Below are 24,251 nucleotides of genomic sequence, written 5' to 3'. Positions count from 1 at the left end.
TCTGTTCAATGCGAATAATGAAAAAATAACGCCTGTTTTGCAGTGCATGCAGGTGAGGACACTTGTTTGCCTGTGCCAGCAAAGTGTACAACCTCCACACACAGTCTCTAGCAAATCCTGTTTGCAACGTTCTCAGACTGTTGCAACGAAAATTCCCCAACTGAGGGAAACAGCAACCAACTTTTCAGCACAATGTTTGCCACAATGTCCAAAATACCAGAAGGTCCAGAAGAAGCAAAACTTGGGGATAAACTTGCAGCTTACATCAGCAGTAGGAAAAATCCAATTGTCTTTTGCAGTTTTGCACTTCAGCATGATATCTACTCAGAATAGCGACAGACTCATGGCAACATTATATCAGGTATATTGCACCAAATGACTCACTCTTCAATGTCACACCTGAGACAGCGTGGGTACCACACACATTGCGTTGCCCCTCCCCCCTCTTCCATACACTTATTAGCGGCCCACCAATCCCACCTCTTCAACTATTTCTTTATGCATAACTTTTCTGGACCCCCCTGACTTCGTGTGCACACCTCAGGCATCACACCTGTGATGATGCGCTCTTTGATTATTGGATGGCTTCAGTGAGCTCGTGTCTGTTCCCTTACAGCTACACAGCATGCTTTGACTTTCTCAGCAATGGTAAGCTGATGTGAAGAAACCACTTCTGCTTCATCAGGCCTCACCAAACCTTGCTCAGTGTAAAAGGGCATTCCTGCCTAGACAAGAGTGTGCGTTGGATGATGTCCCATTCAACATCGAGTGAGTGCCACTGCATGCATTTTTTTTAACTACTGTTCTGCTAACGTATGTGTAGGGTGCCCAGGTCCTCACAAGTGGTTTGATCAGCCTTCTTTTCCTGGTCCCCTGCAACATTTTTGCAAATAAACTCAATTCAATTTAAATACATCTGAGTGCAACAAACTTGTTGATTCAGGAAAATAGTGACTGATCAGTTTCCTATCTCATAGCTAATATATAAAGTAAAATTTGCTCTCTCCCCTTAGTGTTCTCGTGAAATGTCCCAAATAAATTTTTGCGGTGATGTAAATAAAAAAAGTTAAAATGTTCCATGCAACATGTAATGGACATTGCTGGCAGTACTGCAATCATAAAGGGTCCCTTTTCTTAAATTATAATCATATTTTCCATTGCACTAAGCGGCTGTTGCAGTGGTATACAAAGTGGTCAAGAGAGGTGCAACAAAATAGGTAGAAAGAAATGTTACGAAAGATGGCTCATGTGTGCCCTGTAAATTTACTTGGAAGATTTTCAGCAGCATGCGAGCGTTCGTGAGTGTGCTTTGTAATCAAACAGGGAAACTAGTTGAGAGCTGATGCATGTCACTAGCAGCTAACCCGACAGGCGCTGCAAATATTTTCTCACTTCATGTAAGGCATGCGGGTGCAATACCTCTGCCTTTACTTTGGCAAAGCGACAGTTAAATTCACGAAGTTACAATGCAACATCCAAACTTTTCGACATTTTTTTTATCCTAGGTGAAAGGCCAACAATTTAAAGTAAAAGGCTTTGTTGAATAATATAAAAAGGCACAAAGCATTGATAAAAACTTTAAGCCATATCATGTTGCTGTCTGGAAAAAAACTGCAAGTTCCATTTATACCTTCTAGCAAAGATGCAGAAACTATAAAAAAAGAAAAACCCAAACATTTTATTTGCTTTGTGCTTCGAGCAGCCAGCCTGCAACTAAGGGATCCATTCTGCATGCAAGCATGGGGCCTATGCAGTGGCGCAGCCAGAAATATATTTTGTGGGGGTGGGGGGGGGAGGAGGGGAGGATTCTCTACTGGCCACTACCACTCGTCCTCACTCCTTCACCCCTCTCTCTGTCTCTCTCTGCATGCATATATATATATATATATATATATATATATCAAGAAGAAAAAAAATCCAATCGTTATAAGCGATTATCGCTATATCTGGACTGCCATAAAAAAAAAGAAAATAAGCTGCCGAACATACCTTTGTAGCTCCAAAACCAAATTTGCCACTTGTGATAGAAAAGTGACATTCTAGAAAATTGGGCATGAAAAATGAAACGTTTATTTATACCTCTAGACAGTGTTGTCAAGTGTTGGGCATGATGAAATGGTTAGGTATCTGGACTTGCTTTCGCGGATGTTTCAGGTTCACAACTGCAGTGTGGATCGTGTCCAGCAGCTGTGCCAACAGTGGCGGCTATAATTTCGCATGCATGAAATCAATGCGCGACTCTATTAACAACGGTGCACATTGGGTGAACATTGAGGTCGGTGAGACAAAGACGGGTCGCTGTCAATCTCGTCGTGACTGCTGCGGCTGTCGTTGCCTCCGTCGCACAACGCCGCCGTCTGTCGCAAACAACCATCACCCTGTCGGAGATTTTCCGCTGTGGGGTCTGATGTGGGATATCTCACACCGTACTCTTGGGACAAAGGAACGACAACACAGTAGTGCAAACGATCACAAGGGCATTTATTGCACCTTTCATACATCAATGCCTGCTAGCCGAGTTGCTATCCACAAAACATGCCGATGGGCGCGCGACAAATCTAGAAGTCCGACTCACCGCGAGCGAATATGTTCGCTCCATGCTGGATCCCAACGCCTGGTCGTTCGCGTGTATAGTCACGCGAATCGTGGCACGATCGAAGGCGGCCACGCGAGACGGTCTCGCATAAGCCTGGGTCGCCGCGCGCTCGCGGGAGACGTCCCCGCGGCGCGCCGACCCGCCGGGAAAGAGCCGCGCTGCACGACCGTCCCGCTCGCTGTCTGGAACCCAAGAGAACAAGCGCCTTCCTTTCGGCACCCTAGTAACCTCGCGGCGCGCAACACTAGCGCCATCTCTCGCACTGCGCCTGTACCACTCGGACCGCCGCGTGTGCGGCGAAGCCGCACTACAGGAGACGCGCTATGCGGGAAAAACATCAGGGGAGGCGCGAGGGTCGCGCATCCCCACACCGCAGAACGAGGCAGCGCTATCTGCACTAAGCAACTCCTCTGTCAAAGCACCACCTATTTTAATGCTAGTAGCGACGTGCTCCCAGAGTTCGGTAATGTCAGTGGCTGCCATTGTGTTGGTTTCACACATGGTGGGTTTCGCCCTGGCATAAAAAACACTCCGTTTCCATTATTGGCGTGGTCACTGGTTCTAGCCTTCATGATCGTGGCACTCCTGGCTTTCAGAATCATCGATGTCATCGACTGCACGAGCTCATGCTTTGAGTCTTGCAAAATCTGCAGCTTCGTCTCAAGCGACACAGCTTTGCGCCTTGTTGGCGCATCCACCCCTGCTTCCGCAGCACGTTTCTGAACACTGAGTGCAGTAGTTCCTTCAGAAAAGAAATCTGGTGTAACATACATAAAACACCTATTTTCCCCCCATAGGGAAACAGTTAAACAGATCTGTACTGTCGCTTCATTTATTCTAAGTGTTCCTATAGTGACAACTGAACCTGACTACTTATCCAACCTGTATCTTCTGTGAAGTAGAGCAAAGTGCACTGGAGTACTGTGGGGTTTTTCACGTGTTGGTCATTTGGCATAACAGGCAAACAAATGTGTCAGAATAAGAATATCACAACCTCCTCTATATGTCCTTAACAAAACATATAACCACCACTATATATATGTAGTCGCATTTTGTTCTTGGAAGTGCCAGCGAGTGCGACCAGCAGCCTTCAATCAACAACGGTTGTTGGCACTATGCAGAGTCACCACTTCCCACTTCTTGTGTGCGCACAATACAACACTTCAAATTGCTGTGGCCAGAACTTCAAAGCAGTTCCCTTCATCCTAACTTCTTATTTTTCAGTTCCGGTTCGTTGGTAGTGAGTGTACCAATTTGTCTACTGCGCTAGGCCTAACATTCACTAACGAGATATACACATCCTCAAGCTTGGTTTCAACGGCTGGCAGGGGCTGACAATCACTTTATTCAACTTCAAGAGCATGTTTCAACTCCCTTTAAGCGCAAATAAATATAGTGTCCTAACAAATGTCCCAGCAAATCTATTAAAAAAGAACAATACGGTCTCACCACGGAACACTCTAGGTCTCCTAATCGCATTTTGTACCGTTTTTCTTTTCTTTTCCTGAACTCCACTCAAGCTTCTCTGCCCATGGCTAAAAGGCAGAAAGAGTGCATAAAGCCGCTACAAAAAAATCACACAAACATGTGGGCCAACTGCTGCGCCGCTTGCCAAGCACCCTCTCCCCACATCCCTTGTGACCCATGGCGCCTCCATACGGTCACTGTTAGCGGCATATGAAGCTCTCCCATAGTGTGACGAAGAAGTTTTGAAACCAGTAAAAAAAAGTATCAGAGGACTCTAGTTTTGCCTCCCTTACAGGCCTGCACAAAGGCTCTCTCCACGTTAATGTTTCTTTTTTTTTTTTTCTGTGGGAGGCCGTGCTGTCTTGCCCAGGCTTGGATGACCAGCGAAAGTTGGTGGACCATGAGAGCCCACAGATTCCTGGAATCAGAAAGCTGTCCACTTGAGGGCAAAGAGAGATCTCTCTCTCTTTTGCTAGTTCAGAAATAAAGATTCTCTCTCTCTGTCGTCTTGTTTGCACTACATATGGGAAGTGTATTCACAAATGCTGTCAAGTTGACAGTCATAAAGAACCTTACTGGTTTTCTGGCATGATGTGAGGTTTCATATTTATAAGATTTTTTTCTATACCTTTAAGAAGCTTTAGCTCAAGGCCAACATTGTTTGGATTTACTCAAATACATGTAAAATGAAGAAATGCTTTTATGAGAATGCTGCTGGACCAATTGAAAGTTTGAAAAGCTTGAAAGTTTAAAAGTTTATTTAAATGTAATTAACGTATACAGTTCCAAAGTACACACCTTTGGGACGCAACAAATTTGTTAAAGGATCCCTACCGATTGTTATTAGAAAAAAACGCTTCTATGGCAGCTGTTCTTTTTATACTGTAAAATGACATAAAACTGAAATAGCTGAAGTAAGTAAAACAAGAAAATACAGTGGTAGGAAAAATTTCACAAATGAGGTTCATTTTTCTGACACTTTTCTTTTTTTACGTCATTGAAAACATCGGCACAGGAAAAGAAGAAAGAAAAAGTGAGGACGTGTGCAAGAATGCACAGTGCTATGCATTGTCGATAAGTGAGTGCTTTAATTGTTTAAGAAATGTATGCAATGTTCTTAGAGTGGTTAGGTCACTATCAAGCCTATTCCAAACTGAGGTGCCTGTAAACTGTAGTGTAGAGCGACCATAATTGCTATTTACCTTAGGCAATAAAAAACACCAGCGAGGTGCATTCCCAACATTGTGAGGTGAGGTATGGATCGAGACTGCTGTCAAGGCTAGTTTTTCATTAACTATTTGATGCATGACGGAGGTGATGTTGTATGGTGTCAAATCGTAAGTGTTGAGGAGGATCAGGATTTTAAATAAATCTTCACTCTTAATATGCATATTGTTGGATGCTATAATGCGAAGAGCTCTTTGTTGAAGTGTAAACACCAGTGACAGATGAGTTTTGTATGTGCAACCCCAGATCGCTAAGCAGTAATTAATGTGAGAGTGAACAAGTGCATAGTAAACACTGATAAGTATGTGGGGAGGGAAATAGTTTTGGCACTTCAACAGCACATGCAAGCCATACAAAGCCTTATAAACTACAGAACGCGCATGAAGGCAGAATTTTAAATGGTTATCGATAATAACACCAAGAGATTTTGTCTAACTAGATTGTTTTATCAGATGGTTATTGTAAACGACATCTGAATGAATAATCGTTTTTCTTTTTTCAAAGTGAAATAAGATAAAAACTTTCTTCGTTGGGTTAAGGTGAAGAGCATTCAGTGTACACCAACGGTGCAAAATTTCGTAATTCAGAGTTAAGCTTATTAATTAGGTTGCATTCCTCACAAACAGCTATTATAAGGTTAGTACCATCTGTATAGAGCACAGGGGCCGCACACAAGATGCGAATGAGAGTTGCTGCATTTGAGAGAGGAAGTTAAACTATGGCAACTCTAGAAAGCACACTTTTGAGTCGCCATGTGGGCAACGTTGGCCATGAGGGTAGCAACGGCTATAACTAAGTAATCGCAGATACACCTTCCTTTTGGTTATAGTGAGGCTTTACTGTAACTTGTAAACACCTTAACGCAGCAGCACCTTTTTACTTCCCACCTTTGCCATTTCTGTCCTGTAAGAATATTTTTAAAAAGTTGTAGTTTGGCACTCAGTATGGGTTGCAAACAAAACAGAACGAAGCCGTGTTTTCATAAATGAGTGATGCCAGTGTTAAGCGGACCTTGCCACATTTCCTGCACAAAGCAGTACCAGCACATCGGCTGCCTATGTCATGGCATGCAATACCATGACATAGGCATGGCAGCAACAAAACAGACGTGCACAGCAGGAGTCCCTTTCAGTGCTCACCTTGCTGGCGTCAGACTTGTCCTCCTGCTCCTCGTCCGTAAGGAAGTCCCGCTTCGGATATGGTATGGGCACACCTGCGAACACACTGAAGAGGCAACACCATCATGCAGTGCACTCAAAATCCCCTCAAACACAGAAGCAGCAGCTACGGCAACCTTTTGCATAAAAAGTGCAAGCATTTCCCTCTCTGTAAGGCCGATCCCTTGCCTGACCAAGTGCAGCTTTAAAGAAACAATAATAATTAGGAAATCACCCACTTGAATGAAAAACAAAAGCTTTGGAGTAGGATAATTAATTGTTATTTATGTTTTGCTACTCATGTATTCTTGCATTTCCTTGTTGTTGTTTCTTTCTGTACTTCTGACCCTCCTGCAAGGTCCACTACAAGGCCTGCAGTATTTTCTAAATAAAATAAATAATATTATGAATTTGGAGCAGATTACAAGTTGAAGGACATTTCTGGAGCATCAAATCTCAAAGCTGTAGCACCTTATTTGTCATGGAATATTCAAAATTTGAAGCAGATCAATGAACTAAGTGATCGAAATTATTACACCAGTTCTTTCAGTTTGGATCCACTCCGGCAGGGTTTTTGAAAATTGCATTAAATTTGCAAAAGATCCCATTTCACAGGGCACAAGAAACTGCCATGTTCCACTTTCTAGTTTTCACCAGATACACATGTCCTGACATTTCCAACTCCCATAATTTGAATTAACGGATGATGCAAACTGCATTTTGGGTATCGTTTTGGGCAGCAGATACAGTCTGTGCTCGTCACAATGAACCAGTGTACAACAGACTTTCGGATATAACGGACCATATTTCAACCTTAGTTTGTTCTACCTATTTTATTATGCAGAGAAGTTTGCTTTTAATGGACCTCACCATAACAGGCTATTGGCTACAGTGGACAAAATAAGTGGCAACTTTTTTCAAAATCTGGCGCATAAAACATACTTTTGCCTTGTCAACACTAGCTGGCAATTGACTTGCGAGGGTCAGCCGACGATTGCAGTTCAATATCACGTGCGCAAGAGGAAGGCGGGGCGGAAATGCGCCGTCTTCTTTTGTGCACGAGGCACCAGGAGAGGTAAGGGAGAGCGGGGTTCTACTGTGGCGGCGGCTGTTTACGGCACAACTGCGCAGCCACCGTATCTTGAAAGCGATTTGCAATATGGACACAGTGCTCGCCCACGCTGGCGCCATATCTTGAAAGCGACCTGTGATGTGGACAAAGTGCGCATGGGCCTCACCTTCAAAGCAATCCGCGATGTAGACAAAGTGCACCCAGTGCTGGTAGCTTTGTATGCACTGCGCTTTCAACATTTAGTTTGCACTGAAGCGAGAGACAGCACTATTCACTCGCTGCTGCTGCCACACTTCCTCACTGCAACTTGTTGACCAAGACTACTATCCTTACTTTAGATAGCTGTCTACTAATTTGCTATCGTAATCAACATTTCGCAAGACTGCTTTTTTTTTTCCTTTTTTTCACTCACTCATTGTAATAACTTCTCAGACATCGCAATCAAAGTTTCGGAAGTGCGGCGTTTCGGATATTACGTACTTCGGATAAAACGGATGTTTTTTGTCAGATAATCAGGGTCCGTTGTAACGAGAGTCGACTGTGTTTGAAGGGAGGAAAGCTCTAGGAACTCTCTCCAACAGAAGCATTCTCCTCACTATCCTTGGGCTGCCATATAGCAGATTCCCATACGTAGCAGCAAAGGTACAATATGATTATTTCCAGTGAAATTCCCATTTCTACCAAGCACTTGTCATCAAAATAACACGCCAGAACCACAACCTACAGGGGTCCTGAACCAGTCCTTGCGTTTGGTGAGAAAAATCCATTCCGCAGATAGCATATTCTGCTTGAACATCTCAGCCAAATTTTTCAGTCATGCGTGGCATGTGAAGCTTGCGAGCGGAGCGCCAAGTCACATTTTTCTCAAGCACGCTCTTTTCAACAGAAGCCTAACTATCCTCAGGCTGCCATAAAGCGGATTCCCATATGCAGCAGCTATTGGCCACTAGCTGACAACCTTCAAGAAGCGTGTTTGAACCAGTGCTTTTCTTCCTATTGTTACTGTGTATATTTATTCAGGCAGTTCCTCAAGGAGTGCCTCAAGGCAGAGGGCTTAGCCCGTCGCTTTTCAATCTAACCGTCATTAGATTAGCTGACAACCTGCCAAGCACCGTACGACTTTCCATCTATGCGGATGACATCTGCATTTGGGCATCAGGTGTAACACGACTACAGCTTGGCACTCAGCTTCAGAAGGCAGCCACAATGACATCATGCTATTTTTGTCAACAAGGTCTTGAAATTTCATGCGGAAAGTGTGAAATGGTGGCATTCACGAGGAAGCCAATGTCTGCTTACGACATATCAATGAATGGACAACTTATACCATACAGAAGAAGTCACAGGTTCTTGGGAGTCGTAATTGACAGAGACCTGTCTTGGAATCTGCACGTGAATTACGTGAAAAAGCGGCTGACTGCTATTTGTCATCTGTTCAGGTTCCATGAAGGAAAAAGTTGGGGAGTATTTATACAGGTTATGTTACAGCTGTACATGGCATGGTTCGTTCGATTCCTGCGGTACAGCCCGCCTGCAATATCCAACACCTGCAAGACTTGCCTGCGTACGATTCAAAGCATTCAAGCACAAGCCTCTAAGATATGTCTTGGCTTACCAAGCAGTACGTCAATGGCTGAAACCATTGCCATTATGCAGGATTACCCAATCAGGACACACATTACCGTTGAGACAATGCATATACATCTCAGACATTATGCTAGGACCACTTCCCACCACCTGGCGAGCCTCACTGCTGAAAGGCCCTGCCTGACATTTAGCGCTACTGTCAGTGCACATTGTGCATCGTTTACTTCAGGGTACGCACCTGCGACCAAGCCAGTGTTTCCTCCATGGTGTTTGAGCCATCCACAAGTATATATAATGATTCCAGGACTACAGAAGAAGTCAGGTCTTCCAGCCCCTGCTCTAAAACTACTGAGCTTACTCCTCTTGTATGAAAAGTACAGCAACCATGTGCACATCTATACAGATGGATCGACTACGTCGTCGTCCAGTTCTGGTGGTGCGGCGGTTATACCAATGTGAGGAATAACACTGCGTTTCAACACATCGCATGTCACGACCTCAATGATGGCAGAACTAACGGCTCTGCGTCATGTACTGGAATTAATTGGTTCTGGAAGACCTAGAAAATGGGCTGTGTTCTCTGACTCAAAACTGGCATTACAGTGCACGCAGTCGGTTCTCCGACGCAGATGTTGTGAACAGCTGACATACGAAATCGTGAAACTTCATCATCACCTCCAACAAAAAGGTCACAAGGTTGTCTTTCAATGGGTACCTGGCCATTGTGGAATCAGTGGCAATGACTCCGCCGATAAGACTGCTCGCACATCACATCAAGAAGAGCACAGCATTTCAATTCTGCTTTCGAGGACAGATTCTGCAAGGCAGCTTCGAAACCTGGCATGCAGTCTCTCATTGACCGAGTGGAACTTGCCAAACTAAAGACTTACACGACGCCATCGATTGAACCCCTCACTGCAACTCCAACTTTCATTCAGACTTCCTCGACGTGAAGCTACGCTTCTCTTTCGCCTTTGGTTCGCAGTTGCCTTCACAAAGGCATACGCTACATTAATTGGAGTGACAGACAGTGCAGCGTACAAGGTATGCGGCACCAAAGAAAATATCGACCACCTGCTGTGCCACTGTCCACGATATGCTCCAAAAGACAAGAACTTGCTAATGCTCTCCAAAAACTGGACAATCAGCTGCTTTCCATGCAGGTGCTGCTGGAACACCGCTCTCCTCGCTCGTCGGCCCATAAAGTGGTGAAGGTGCTTTTGTGCTTCTTAAGGACAACAGGCTCGTGTGAACATCTGTGACTATTAATAGTGCAATTACTATTGGACCACACACATCAGCGCGCTCACTGCTAATTTCCTTCTTTCCTTCCCTCCTCTCTCTCCCTGTCATGTTTGGTTTTCCCTTTCCCATTCCCCCAGTGTAGGGTAGTCAACCGGATGTTATTCTGGTTAACCTCCCTGCCTTTTGCTTTCCTCTTTCTTTCCTTCCTATTTAGGCAGTTTAATTAATAAACAGGTTGAAGTAACAGAAAATCTGCATTTTAAATTTCAATAATAATTACGTACTTTCAGAAGTACCGCGATCGTACTATACCAGACTATCGTAAGCTAACGCTTGGCTGCACCCACCCATGTAGGATTGAAGCTTTGACCACACACTACTTATCACTGTCATAGCTGTCAGGCCTCACAAATTTCGATTAGTTCTGAACACTCCACTAGCCTTGCACCAGGCAAAACTTAGTCAGACCAGACATACGCTTGCCAGCACACTCACTCCTGATCACTCCATGCCTTGGCAGACTTCGCTTCGCATTGAGCTCTTGTGCAAAATGCACAATTTGGATTAGCGACTATCCACTGGTCAAGCTGGTGCAAGACAAAGCCAGTCCACACCAGATAGCACAGCCAGACTGGAGCACAAAAGCGCAAGCACACACTCCAGACCTGTCGTGCACATAGTTAGCCACTACAGTTGCACATAGCTGGATCTGCACCGTAGCGTAGATACCGCAGCCACTGCTGGGTGCCGTGACGAGCGCGCTCACTGAGGACAACAGCGTGCTCCGAATGCTATCTGTGGGTGACGTGACTCAAGGCCTAAACACCAACATCTGATGAACCAGTCATTTGCATCCCAAGTTGCACAGCCTCGAGGTGTGCTGCCATCATGGTCAAAGCTTGTTACATCCGTGCAGCATCCATCACTTAGCCAATGTGCCCACTGCCAACGTACTCGCATGAGTGAACATGAAGTTTGTTCGACCACCGGAAGTTACATGGCTGTTGTAGAGAGAAGTGCAAAACAAAATGTGCTACTTATGTCACTCAGTGCAAGGACAGCCATGTATAGCTATTTAGTACACTGTAGCACAGCAAAGGAATAAGACATGTGAAGTCAACCGTATGCTGAGGGATAGCCTCCGAGTTCAGTGTGTGCATCGTAGGCACCAAATCGGAAGCAGTGGCGTCTATGTGAACATCCAAAATCAAATTTGAACTACACGCCACAGTGACCTCCAGTAGGCGGAGCTTACTGAAGGTTATTAATTATGTTAACAATGCCATAATTATATATTACAAAAAAGAGGGGTCCTAAAATGCTGCCTGGTGGGGCACCTGAAGTTACAGGGAGTTCATCTGAAAAGTTATTGTCAATTTCAGCCAACTGCTTACGATTAGTTATGTATGCAGTTATCGAATTAATTAGATGTGTTGGAAGGTTAATCAGTTCAAGTTTTTTTACAAGCTATGAGTGTGAAACAAGCTCAAGCGCTTTCCTGAAATACAAGAAAATTACATCAATTTGCACATACTTTTCAGGAACATCAACGAAGTTGTCAATGACATTAGTCAACTGGGTAACAGTAGAAAAGCCTTTATGAAATCCTTGCTGGCATTTAGAAGATTTCTATCTGTAAGGAATTTGTTGATCTCTTTGGCTATAATATGTTCTAGTAGTTTGCAACAGGAAGTTAGTGATTTGGACAATAATTTGTTAAAAAGTGTAGCATCACCCTTCTTTGGTACAGCTACAACACGTGCCCTTAACCAGTTGCTAGGAAGGAATGCAGAGGACAATGATGCACAAAAAATAATAACTAAAAAGTGGGATAATTTTTCTGTGTACTTGTGCAAGAAAACATTTGGTATACAATCCGGTCCAGGTGAGAATTCAGTTTTCATATTACGTAGCATAGAAACTACACCTGGTTGCAAAACTATATCGAGCGGTGCAATATATGGCATACAATTTAAAGATGGTCAATCACAAGAACTGGGAAAAGCACTGTGAAAACACTCACTGAAATGCTCTGCAATGCTTTGCTTCTCAAAGACCAGGCACCCCTCGTGCATAATTTGGTAAACAGACCTAGATCTCTCCTTCAAAAACGTCCAAAACTTTTCCACTGCATTCCACATGAAATTTGGCAGAGTCTGCTGGAAATACTTTTCTTTTGTGTTTCTTATTACTGGTTTAATTTAGGTTGGATATTTTGAATAGTATTACAAGAGGCACCTTGTCGTCCTAAGCATTTGATTTTTCTTTTATGATGTACAGTTTCTTGCATTATCTAGAGAGCTTTCTTTGCTGTTCTTTTTGTTTTATTAAAAATTATGTTACTAGGACAATGTATGCATATGTTTCTAAACGTGTTCCAAAGAGCAATAACATTGTCGCCACAAAAACTGCTGCAACAAAAGTCAAGATAGCCTAACACATTCTCATCTTCGGCGCAGGACAAGTCTTTGACAGTATTAGGGATTGTTCACCCAGGACCGTGGGGGTAGCGTGGGCCTGACAGTCTGGAGCTTGTCCAGTGTGCAGGGGCCTAGGCAGAGACAAAAGGCGGTCCATGTAACGAGTAACAATGAACATTTAATGCATCGTTACGGGGCAGTCAGCTCTACAAGCTCCTCACGGGGAGTGACACCCAGTAAAGCTTGCTCAAAAGCTGAAAACTGAGGTCCGTTGGTGGGGCATGTTTATTATAGAGTCCAGAATGCCCTCACTCAGGAGAAGGAAAGAGCGAATGCGCTCCATGCTTGCAGTTCCAGCTCGGGACATTGAAGTCAGCCCAACGGTTTCTCTAACTGCCATTAGCCCAGCAGAGGGAAAGGCACTGATGCGCACACGCGCACACACAGATGCCACCGGCGTCTTCCTTGCAGAGGAGGTAAAGGAATGAATGCATGTGCAAAACTTAACTGTTCTGCTCGCTGAACAGAGGCAGTAGTGTGGAGCTTATACAGGTATCAGTGGGGGAAGGAGCCCAGAGAGCACGCACAAATGCTAATGTCTTTTCGACGTTGCGGCCACCTGGGAGTTTCTTTAACCGTTGTGGGCAGCTCGGCGTATTCAAAATGTCTAGGCTTTCGCCGTTTCCACAGCGGTGTGACACATTGTTCGCCATAGAGGCCAAATGTAACAACAGTAACCTTTTTGCATCGATTTTTGTTAAATGAATTAAGTGGACAAGACAAACACACCATGTAATGATTAGTGATACCAGGTTCAATAGACATAGAAATCCCGCCATTGGTCTGGCTGGTGAAGACAAGATCAAAGTACAGTCGCTGAAGTGCATTGATGCATGTTGGTTGATTAACAATTTGTTGCAAGTTATGACACAATATGATATCACTTAAGTAGCTAAATCGGGATCACATGCTCTCAACCTATTTCTAGAAACCAGGAAACAATGTCGTAAGGAAACGATGTCATGTGTTCGCACAAGTCGCGCCTGAACTGCAGTAGCGAGTCAGGAGGGTGGCTGATGCCAAACAGCAACAATGACATGTCCCAGCATGTAATTTAAAATGACAGGGTCAATCTTTTCTGCCTGACGCAAGAATACAACTGGAATATTTTTTTTGAACAAGATAGCCACTCCACCTCCTCTCATATGTCTGCCACGGCAATAAGCCCACTAAGGAGGAGGGAAGACTCCCACAATGCTGATATCTTGTAACCATGTTTCGGTTATCACAACTATATGAGGGGGTATTTTAAGATAATCACCTCTAGTCGGTCACTTTTATTAAAGATACTGCACGCATTCATATTAAGGACTCTCAGTTCTTTGCAACGTATTAGGCTAAGTCAGTTTTCATAGTAGTAGTTTGATGAATGCGAATATTTATTCTTGCGTTTTTGGTGTAGTGACGCGACTATCCCCTCCAAAGCAGGCGAAGAAGATGGACTCACGTGCAGATAGCACGAGAATAGAAATTTCTAGCGCGCTCGACCTGAGCAGCCACTCTGTCAGCTGCTCCTGTGATTCACTGCACCGTGGCTGGCCAGCCTAAATAAACAACGACTACGGCGGCTACCTCTTTGCGCTGCCTCTCAGAAATTGGTGACCCAGACGACCAAGCCCAGCCATGCCAGCGTTCACATACCAACCCTACCAAGGCGGGTGATGTGACCTCAGCAGTTCGGCAGACGTCCCGCAGTTGTAGGATGTCCAGGAATTCTACATCGACATGACGGACATCTGGTTCATCCAGCTGGACAGCCACTTGCTTCTCAACACGGTTCCAGGCTCCGGTTGCCACGCCCTGGCCCCTACTTCTACGACGATTTGCAGGCAACTGTCCTTGCTCACTATGTCACCCTCGAGCGCTCACTAAAACAACTCTCTTCATTTCAACCGTAGTGTCATTCCGCGTCTTGTCAGCCTACATCGCCTGCGTCCATCCTTGCCAATTGTCAGCAGGCGCCGGCCTCAACATCAGACCTCTACTCAGTTTGTGAGCCATTCCCCAGCTCAAAGGAAGCTGCACCACAACTCTTTCCAAGGAATTCACTGGGCCAAATGGGAGCGCTTTCAGCTACTCTACAGCCAGCCGCGCTCCTTCCTTGGACGTTCCTGCAAGATGACCCCTTTCCATTTGGGGGCACCTCACTTATCACCGATTCAGAGAACCTCCCACCAGCTCCACTAGGTGCAAATTTCACTCTCACATGCACAACGCCACAAATGCAACCTTCGCAATGCCTGCCGCGAGCACCGTAACCCTGATGCTATCACCATTCGAGATTTCACCGTAAGCAGCAGTAGGTGAGCCTTCTGATGTTCTGTGCTAACACCTCCCACAGATGCATGATCTACCGAAGTTTTGCAGGAGCAGCTCTGCCATCCGGATTCTTCAGCTCTGGAATCACTTCTACGTCAACAACATGCGTGACCAACACTTGCGCTATCTCCACGCTAGTCCCGAGGTGCCAGGCGGTCTACTTTTGGAGCTCCGACTTCTACAGGCCCGGGCATCTACGAAAACCTGCGGAAGGTCGCGATTTCACACTAACATATCACTGTGGCTGTGCCTCGCTCAGAACCTATGCTGCCTGGTACATCTCTCTTGGACTGCGTGAACTCAACAATACTCATGATGTTCTCAAAGCATAGGACAATGTGTCCTGTGTCTAGACTCGGTGTTCCTACAGCACTGTCCGCACATTTTAGCAGGACTTTACCATTGGACTTTATTTCAATCACGCTTCGCAATAGGAGGGGGGCCCTGTAGCAGCATGACTATCACCTCCACAGCAGGCAAAGATGGGCTCACGTGCAGGTGGTGCGAGAATAGAACATGCTAGCGCGCTTGACCTAAGCGGCCGCGGTGTCGGGCGCTCCTGTGATTCCGCTGCACCATGGCTGGCTGGCCTAAATAAACCGTGGCTATGGCAGCTACCTTTTCACGATGCCCCCCGACATGGGCACTATCCCAGATAACAATTCATCGTCTACACGCAGTTTGTCATCTTTCAAACCAACTTTATTTACGTGCTGTTTTTTTTTATTTCGCACTATCTCATAGAAGCTTGCGACATGTGATATGTGAGTAATCATCTTGCAATAATACTACAGTTCCTTTTAGCCAGTAGGCATTCCTCAGAATTAGTTGTTTTTCATTGAAGTCCTGAAAGTAAATAATTACTGGTCTCTTTTTACCTGCTTTACCGAGACGATGAATTCTGCCAATTGATTTGCATGTAACGTCAAGCTTCCTGAAGAACACATTGTCTATAACTTCAGGTCTTAGTACATAATCTATCTCCTCTGCTTCCTGAGTGAAAGGCACCACTCTGTAAGGCAAATTGCACGCAACTTCACTCCTATGATGCACTCTTGCTTGGGCCTTCCTAATACAGTCAGCTTCACATAAACTGAAATTAGCTTGCGATTTCACAAACAATGGACAAATGACTTGTCTTGTTATAGTAGTAGCATGCAGAATTCATGTGCTTGCAGCACGACACAGTGTAAGTTTAGTCATCACAGCATTAGCAAGCGACACCCTTGGAGCCTATCCCCATGTTAGGTTTGTACGTGTGCGTTACTAAATGCCTAGAAGTGTACTTCAGCCAGCCTGACAGAGCTGACTTGCATCTTTTCTGGCAGACTCCATTGCAAGTGCAGCTTTCACAGCTTTGTCGAACGTTAGGTCTGCGTTTTCCCGAAGTATGCACGTTTGTGCTACAGCCTTACTAATGCACATAATACGGTTCCACAGTATGTTCTCATGGTCTGTCCCGAATTTACAATGTTCAGACAAGTCTTTCAGTAATGCAACGAAGTTGTTCAAAGGCTTTCCTTCTGTTCAAACACAATCACAGAATCTTAAGCACTGCTCTACAGCAGAAGGCTTTGGGCCATAGTGACTGCTGAGAGCAGTGAGAACTTCTTCACAGGATTTATCTCGTGGGATAGTGAATTTGACAAAGTCCTTTACCCATAGCAGCTGAAGAAGACACCCTTCTTCTTTTCTTTCTCAAGATTGTTCCCAATGTAAAAGGTCTTCCGGCGCTCCTTGTAGAGCATGGCCGGTCTTCACCACTGCCATCAAAGGGCTTGGTGTTGCCGTACACTGGCATCACAAACTGAGGCTACTAACTTCAATGCAGCTGCGCTGCTGAACAGAAATGTTTCATACCTAGAAGCTGTCAGTACATTGGCATTTTCCCTCGTCGCCAAAATGTCACAGGCTATGGGGGCGTAGCCTAGAAGTAGCAGCAACTATGCCGCAGCCACAATAGCAGCATGCAGTCGGCCGCAGCAAAAGGCGAGCACGTATTGCAGCACACAACAAACGAAACTTTAATCAATACACCAATGTTGCCGACCCAAGCAACACTTAGGCAACGCTAGTAACTGGTTAGTAAGCAGACAAGTCAGTGGCTACCGTTTGGCCCTGTTGAAGGTGTCGCTCACAAGTATTTGTATTCCAGTGACCATTTAAGGAGTTGCCTTTGTACAGTTAGGGAAGGTGCACCTGGACCAGTTCTTCACCGCCCAAACTCATAGCTGCAGATTTAGACATGCTGGACTGCAGGCCAAGGTTAGTGCCTTACTCCAAAGAGCGGTCCAGTAGAGGATGCAGGTCAGTCTCGCTTCCTGCCAGCACATCAGCATAGAAAAGTGCGGGCAGGCTACGATTGCAGGTGGCACCTTTTGCTAAGTGTAGGTCAAGTCTTTTCTGACAGACCCAGGGCTAATACAAAAAGGAGTGCGGACAGCCCGGAACATCTTATTCGGGTGTGTTGGACTTTCCTCCTGCTGAAACACAGCTTCATTGCTACTGCATAGTGATGCAAGAAGGTTCAGTAAGCTTCTTGGTAAACCTGGCTTCCTTAGCTACAGCAGGTGATGCTCCACACCGCTCCAGGCACCAATTTCCTCTTTTCTCTAAGGGACTGTGCTAGCACAAAGAGACTGTCCTTGAGGCAACTTCCAGGCCAGAAATCATTATGTATTGATACGACGAAACAGCGTGTGCAGGGCTGGCAGAAATCAACCGGTAGCTATCCAGAAGTGCCTTGTTTCCACCCTTCTTGTAGGTTAGACTTACGCGGGAGCAGGTCCAACTCTGAGGCACTTTTCCTCTGCAGACCACATTCAAAACTTCATGAAAGAGCTGCAAGGAATTTCTTTTAAACCTTTTCAGGAGCAGCAAAGAATTCTATCAAGTCCTGGGAGGGTATTCTGTAAGAGTTCACCTAGTGGGCATGCCCATTTTGTCTGCTGCTGAAGTACTGATTGGCTGGGGGTGCCTGCCTCCTCCTGACGGGTACCTCAGACCAGCCAATCAGCACTTCAGCAGGGGACAGAATACTTCCCTGCAGCTGTACCTCCACTTAGCTGTTTCCTTGCTCTATTTAGCTCTCCATCAGTAATTCTGTCACATGTTTTGGTGCTCGTTAGTGAGTAGCCATCAGTGCAGCCATCAGGGGGGCTCGGGTCTTGAATTTGATGGCCATGGCGCTCTCTGAGTTGCAAAAAGTCTTCGTCCCCATAATAAGAGCCAAATTATGGGTCTTGCAGGGATACCTATCACTGGGGCACTGCTGGTTGCTGTGAACACACATAATGTTAGAACTTTTTATATGCATCTCACCCTGCTTCCTTGATTTAGTTTAAGAGGCACAGGTTTACCGATCTCATTTTATTCTGCACCAGCGGGGCCACGAATCTTTTTGCATGCAAATATTTCCCCAACAGTTGAAAAATCTGAGTTGCAGTAGCCCCACCATGAAGTTCACACCAGTGTAGACAGCAGGTGTGCTTGTGCTCGGCTAGTGCAGAGGAGAGTTAATTTTCGCATAGGTCCTGCATTGACATTCACATCTAACAAAGAGAAAGTTATGTCACCGTCAGTTTATCTGAGTGAGCTGAAGCTTTCAGCCTATCTGGTGTGCGATCGGCGATCATTGTCTCAACATGCCTACAGTTGGCATTCAGTTCCAATCAGCGACCGGGCACGGCGCACCAATCTCCGATCGCCCACCTGATGGCCTACCTTGTAGCACCTCATTTAAAATTAGGCTTTATGCAGATAATTCTGTACTGCATAAAACCATTAATATTATTGATAACCACTGCCATCTTGTCCAATCCCTCATGTCTTCTTGCGCTTGGTGTAAAACAGGGCAAATGAATATCAACTGCAGTAAAACAGTCGTGATGTCATTTACCAACTGACAGAGCCCCTTTTGTTTTGACTATTCTTTGAATGGCGTTGAACTTAAAAAAGAGTGCCTGAACATAAATATTTAGGCATTATTCGAACAGAAAATTGTTCTTGGTCTAACCAAATTGAATATGTAAGCAGAAAAGCACCAAGAATCTAGGCTATTTTTGCCACACTAAAATCGCTTGTGACACTAAACTGCTTTTATATAAAGCACTAATTCACCCCATTCTTCAATAGGCATCCGTGGTTTGGTGCCCCTACAAACAATAAAATAAGCTCACTCAAAAATGTTTGAAGAAAATCCATTTGTTTCATTTACCAAAATTACAGCCATAACTTCTTACAAACACAGGCTCTAACATCAGTGAACATGGAACCACTGCTTTTGCGTTATCTTAACGAAGCTCTGAAATTTTTATATGCAATAATAAACACCATCTTTGGTCTTTGTGGCTGTAACCATATCACATACAAAAGAAAGTTGTACCTACAGTATGGTGGCTAGAGGGGGAGGTGTCGGCATCGGAGCGCCGGAGAGGCAGCATTTTTTCAGGACGATGCGGCGGCGCTGCTGTCGGCTCCGAGATGCCTCCCGTACGCTGGCTAAGGTCTGCTGCGGTTATTTGGTTCCGCTGTGAAGTGCTTTCTCGCTCCGCAGCTTCTTGGGGCGCAATACGCGCATTGGAAAATCATTTTAAAGGCTAGGCGACTTTATCACTGCAACTGGCCTAACGTACTATGAACTAAATTTTGGTCATTTTATCGCCGCACTTTAGCTTCGCGCTCAGTGCAACACTTGTGAAACTCATAATTGCAGCAAACAGAAAGCTTCCGCAGTTGGCGGTTGTTTGCAGTTTGCCAATGCCGCTTTAACATTTTAAGGGACTATTATGGGGTGCCGTATGCAGTTATGTCTGGCGTGACGTTATTAGTGCCTTGAGCTACAGGCGCTTCGCCTAATCGTCTACTGGTTGGTGCGTGCCTCAGTTGAAATGGGCCGCTCGAGTGAACCATGATTATTTCAAGTTTATTTAATTTTGCAATGAAAGGTAGAACTGTAGGCACCAATGGTCAAAACTCAGCACAATATGAGAGCGTTAAGGGAAATTTGGTTCCCAATATTAGAAACCTGCAAAGAACTAAGTTCGCGTATTTAGTAGCGCTAATATAATGCCAAAAATGCCTTACAAAAAAAAAAGAATACTTATTGTCAATAAAATAATACACACGACCATACATACAATATACATGGTTGTTAGCTCTCAAACAAACAATATGACACGAAATGGGGCGCAGATCCAATATATAATGGAGGTATATACCCAGAAACGGTGAACAAGGTGCAGTGCAAACAATAATTTGTCGAGTGGGAAATTCTGTTCAGATATGCAGATATTTCTGGGCATACAATGTGATGTGAAAAATTTCTGTTTTACATACACAAACGCCTTATGTTGGTCTTGCTGATATAAACTTTGCAGTTATGCAGTTATGTTGTGCGCCTCAACTTAGGTACCTAATTTTTTCTCGTTTCCCTTGCTTCGATGTGTTCTCTCCTGCGACAAGGACGTGCAACCTCGCGATGACAAAAAGCCGTATCACTTGGTTGGTGATTTCTATGCTATGCTGCGCACAGCCAACCATATCCAGCTTATTTATTGACAGGCAGGAAATAATGCCCATGATGCTGTCAGCCTTCAACCTGTTAAAGCTGAAACAATGCATGAAGGCATCTTCCATCGCAGCAACCAAGTCCTTTAGTGCCTGAGATGGGTAAAGTAGGCTGCCTCTATCCATGTGGTTGGTAAGGCACGACTCTTCCGGAAGCAAACGCGAGTCTTTTGCTTGAAGCAACAGCTAGAGAACACTATTCGCACTTTGTTCTCATTAGCATTTTCCTGGTAACATACCCGCTAACGTAGTAGGGTATGCGAGAGTCGCTATTTGATCCCACCATTTCACGATGATCTGGCATCGTATCACAATGCTTTACCATCTCGTGAACTTCATTTAGGTGGCCCACATCCAGGAGATCATTCAGCTTACTCTGCATACCGACTAAATTTTTCCAGTGGCATGGGTCAAGAAGGTTACTCAGAACTTCTTATGACAAGCAAACAAAAGCGGGGAAGGCGAAGCTAACTTCACCACAGGCTTCACGACGCGCGCTTGGAGCCGGAGAGTTTGCTCGAACACATCACGCTAGGCATCTCGGAGACGACAAGCGCGCCACCTGTCGCTGTCATGAAAAAATGCCGCACCGCCATACGCGGCGCAGCCCAGCCGATGCTGACACCTCCCCTTCTAGCCACCATACCTACAGCTCCGACACTTTGAACATAAGACCTTTTTTATGCGTACTAACACATATACAATTTTTTCCCACGCATAAAAGAGCTTTGGAATTTTCTGCCTGGTAAAATTTCTTTTCTTAGCACTAGACGAGTTTTTAGTTGCCATTGGCAAACACCTTCTTAATATGTGAATTGCTTCATCTGTATTATTGTTCTTTTTCTGTACGTGTTTGCTTTACAACGACACTTGGTTTAATTATTTCCTTGTATTTACTTTGTTGTCTTTCACTGATCTTGTGTAACGTTTCCCACTCCTGCTACAGCCCTAAATTAGGGCTGCAGTATATGTAAATAAATAAGTAAATGAATAAGAATGCTGAGGACAATATGTTTGAGAATGTCGTCGAGTATGCTCAGCCATTTTATTTTGTTTATTTATTTAAGTATTGCCGGCCTGTAGTTCATGCCTTAGGCAGGAGTGGGTGTTAAATACAATTCACAGTAGTGTATCGGAACATGCGCAGGACTACGTAACAGAACATGTGTGAAAATCCAATACAAGCATGATTATGCAAGAATCTACAGTCACATATACTGTGAAAAATGTACATGTTACCGTATTTACATGAATGTAAGTCGACCTTTTTTTTTTTAGTTTGAAAGTCTGAAGTGGGGGTCGACTTACAATCAAAACCAAAACATGGCACCGCCACAAAAGCGAGACCAACGAGAAATCAGGGGAGCTACAATGTAGTTACAATGTTATGTTTGCTCTATGACCCCTCCCGTAGCTCTTCGCTATCCCATGTGTTTTTTCACTTTTCGGAAGGGCTTGTCAACATTTTCGAGAGTTTTACAGTGCACACAACACTCAAGGGGGGGGGGTTACTATAGCTCACGAAAGTGCCGCTATTCCATTCGTGGCGGCACCCTCAGAACTGCAGCACTTGTGGGGAGCACTTGTGGGGAGTATGGATAGTTCATGGAAGAGCAGACGCTACTCACGTGTTTCCCTTTCCCTGTAGCTCTTAGTTTGATGCATTCAACTTGACTGCTGGTTAGGTGCTACTTCCATGCTTCCTCAGTCGTCATGAGTGCTTCAGGCCCACTAAACATTCGGCGCTCGTTCACAGCAGCATTCAAGAGGGCTGCCATTCTTTACGCCGAAGAAACAAGCCACTGCGCAGCCGGCCACAAGTTCAATGTTTCTGAATGGGTGGCGAGGGAATGGCAACTGCAGCGAAGCAAAACTTTCACCTGTGACGGCAGGAATTTCCCACGGGCCAAAGTCTGGACGCTTTCCAGAGTTGTAGGCCAAGCTTGCGGCATACGTCGCTGAAATGCATGATCGGTCCCTGTCAGTGAAATGCGACATGATTATGAAACAAGCCCGGATCTTCGCCTTTTAAGGGCCTGCTCCGCCGTGAGTACAACAAGTGGCTGGCAGCAGAAGACCGCGAACTTAAGACAACCGGACCTGTCAAAAGAGGCTCCCTGATGGCTGCGTGTGGTTGGGTGCATTCAGCGTGGGCTGCTGTTCTGCAAGATGTTGTGGTGCGGTCATTTGCCAAATGTGGAATTTCGCTTGGTGACGACGTGCTGCAAGACCGTAGCAGCGATGATAGTGGCAGCACTAGTTAGAACATGGCACAACTGAAGACGAGTAGTCCAGTGACCACGCCAGCTGCTAATAACCTTTCGTTATGGAATGTGCCTTCAGATATGCTCTATTTTTTTTCACCTGTCACACGCGATATGGGGGGGTCGACTTACATTCGAGTCGACTTACAATCGTGTAAATACGGTATATACAAGAAAGAGCAGCACAAGCTTTAAAACACCATCTTTGAAAAATGCTAATCACACATTTCATACATTCGAGTACAAGTTTTACAACACAGAACCTGGAAAATGCTAACTGCTGTAATAATATCGATTAGACTATGTAGGTAAAATAAAAGTACAGGTATGAATAACATGAGTATCACATATAGGAATGATCAAATGAAGTAATGCAGGAACATTTGGGAGAACATGAAGCTGTGTAGCAACAGATTTTACTTGATGCCATGAGAAAAAGTATTAGCACAAAGTTCACAGTTCAACACTTCTAAGTGCTTTCAAAAATACATCAAATGTTGGACTCGTGACCACATCCGCAGGCAGTGCGTTCCAGTCGGAGATAGTGCGAGGGAGGAATGAGTCTTTAAAGGTTTTTTGTTTTGCATGGGTACTCAGCAACTTTTTCAGGGTTGTAAGAGCACATAGTGTGACACGTCTCACAAAAATCATGGCCACTGCAAAACAAGTCACCCGATAACCTGGTTTTGCGCTTCCCAGCGTGAGAAGTGTTGACTGCAGTTGGAGGTGTTGCTTGTAAGTGCGGAGTGCATTACCGATGCCTCTGTTTCTAGAACTCAACCATAAATTTCACACCCTGGCTTGAAAATACCCAAGCAGTGCAAAACCGTGCAGCTCTGTTCTTAACACGCAACTATGATCAACACTCCAGCATCACCAAAATTAAACACAACATTTCCCTTGAGCCTTTAGAGATACACCATTCTCTAGCCATTTTGTATATTTTTCATATCTACAACTCATCGTGCATGTCTAGCTGGCTTCACAATTACTTAAGTTGCATATTAAGTTGCACGCTGGCTTCAAATTCATCTTGAACAAGGGAACAGCGTGAAAGACGAGAATGCAGAAGAGGTACACAATAACCACATGTAGCGTTGCATGTGGTTGTTGTGTGCCTCTTCTGTGTCCTCATCTTTTGCACGGTTCCCTAGTTGAAGATGTTCAACCAACTAGCCGACACATTCACTTTACTAGATCCCAATTCATTTGCGCTTCCTCGTGCTATCTGCCTTTAGAATAGCCTTCTCGGTGAAATAGTTGAACCAC

At 44.8% G+C, this 24,251-nt stretch overlaps 2 protein-coding genes across 7 annotated transcripts in view; one reads left to right on the top strand and one right to left on the bottom strand.

The window, feature by feature from the left end:
* Positions 1-24,251, bottom strand: part of Cdk8 (cyclin-dependent kinase 8) — a 349,166-nt gene that overhangs the window by 105,483 nt on the left and 219,432 nt on the right. For all 6 annotated transcript variants that reach the window (XM_065451716.1, XM_065451720.1, XM_065451722.1 and 3 more), the window contains exon 12: positions 6,430-6,514. In XM_065451716.1, coding sequence (XP_065307788.1) covers positions 6,430-6,514 — 85 coding nt within the window. The remainder of the gene's footprint in view (positions 1-6,429; positions 6,515-24,251) is intronic.
* LOC135918051 (uncharacterized) overlaps positions 1-24,251 on the top strand; it is a 468,520-nt gene that overhangs the window by 238,398 nt on the left and 205,871 nt on the right. The window lies entirely within an intron of this gene.

This window comes from Dermacentor albipictus, chromosome 5 (genome assembly GCF_038994185.2).
Source record: "Dermacentor albipictus isolate Rhodes 1998 colony chromosome 5, USDA_Dalb.pri_finalv2, whole genome shotgun sequence".
Taxonomy (NCBI): Eukaryota; Metazoa; Arthropoda; class Arachnida; order Ixodida; family Ixodidae; genus Dermacentor; species Dermacentor albipictus.
This window is presented reverse-complemented; position numbering and strand designations above follow the sequence as displayed.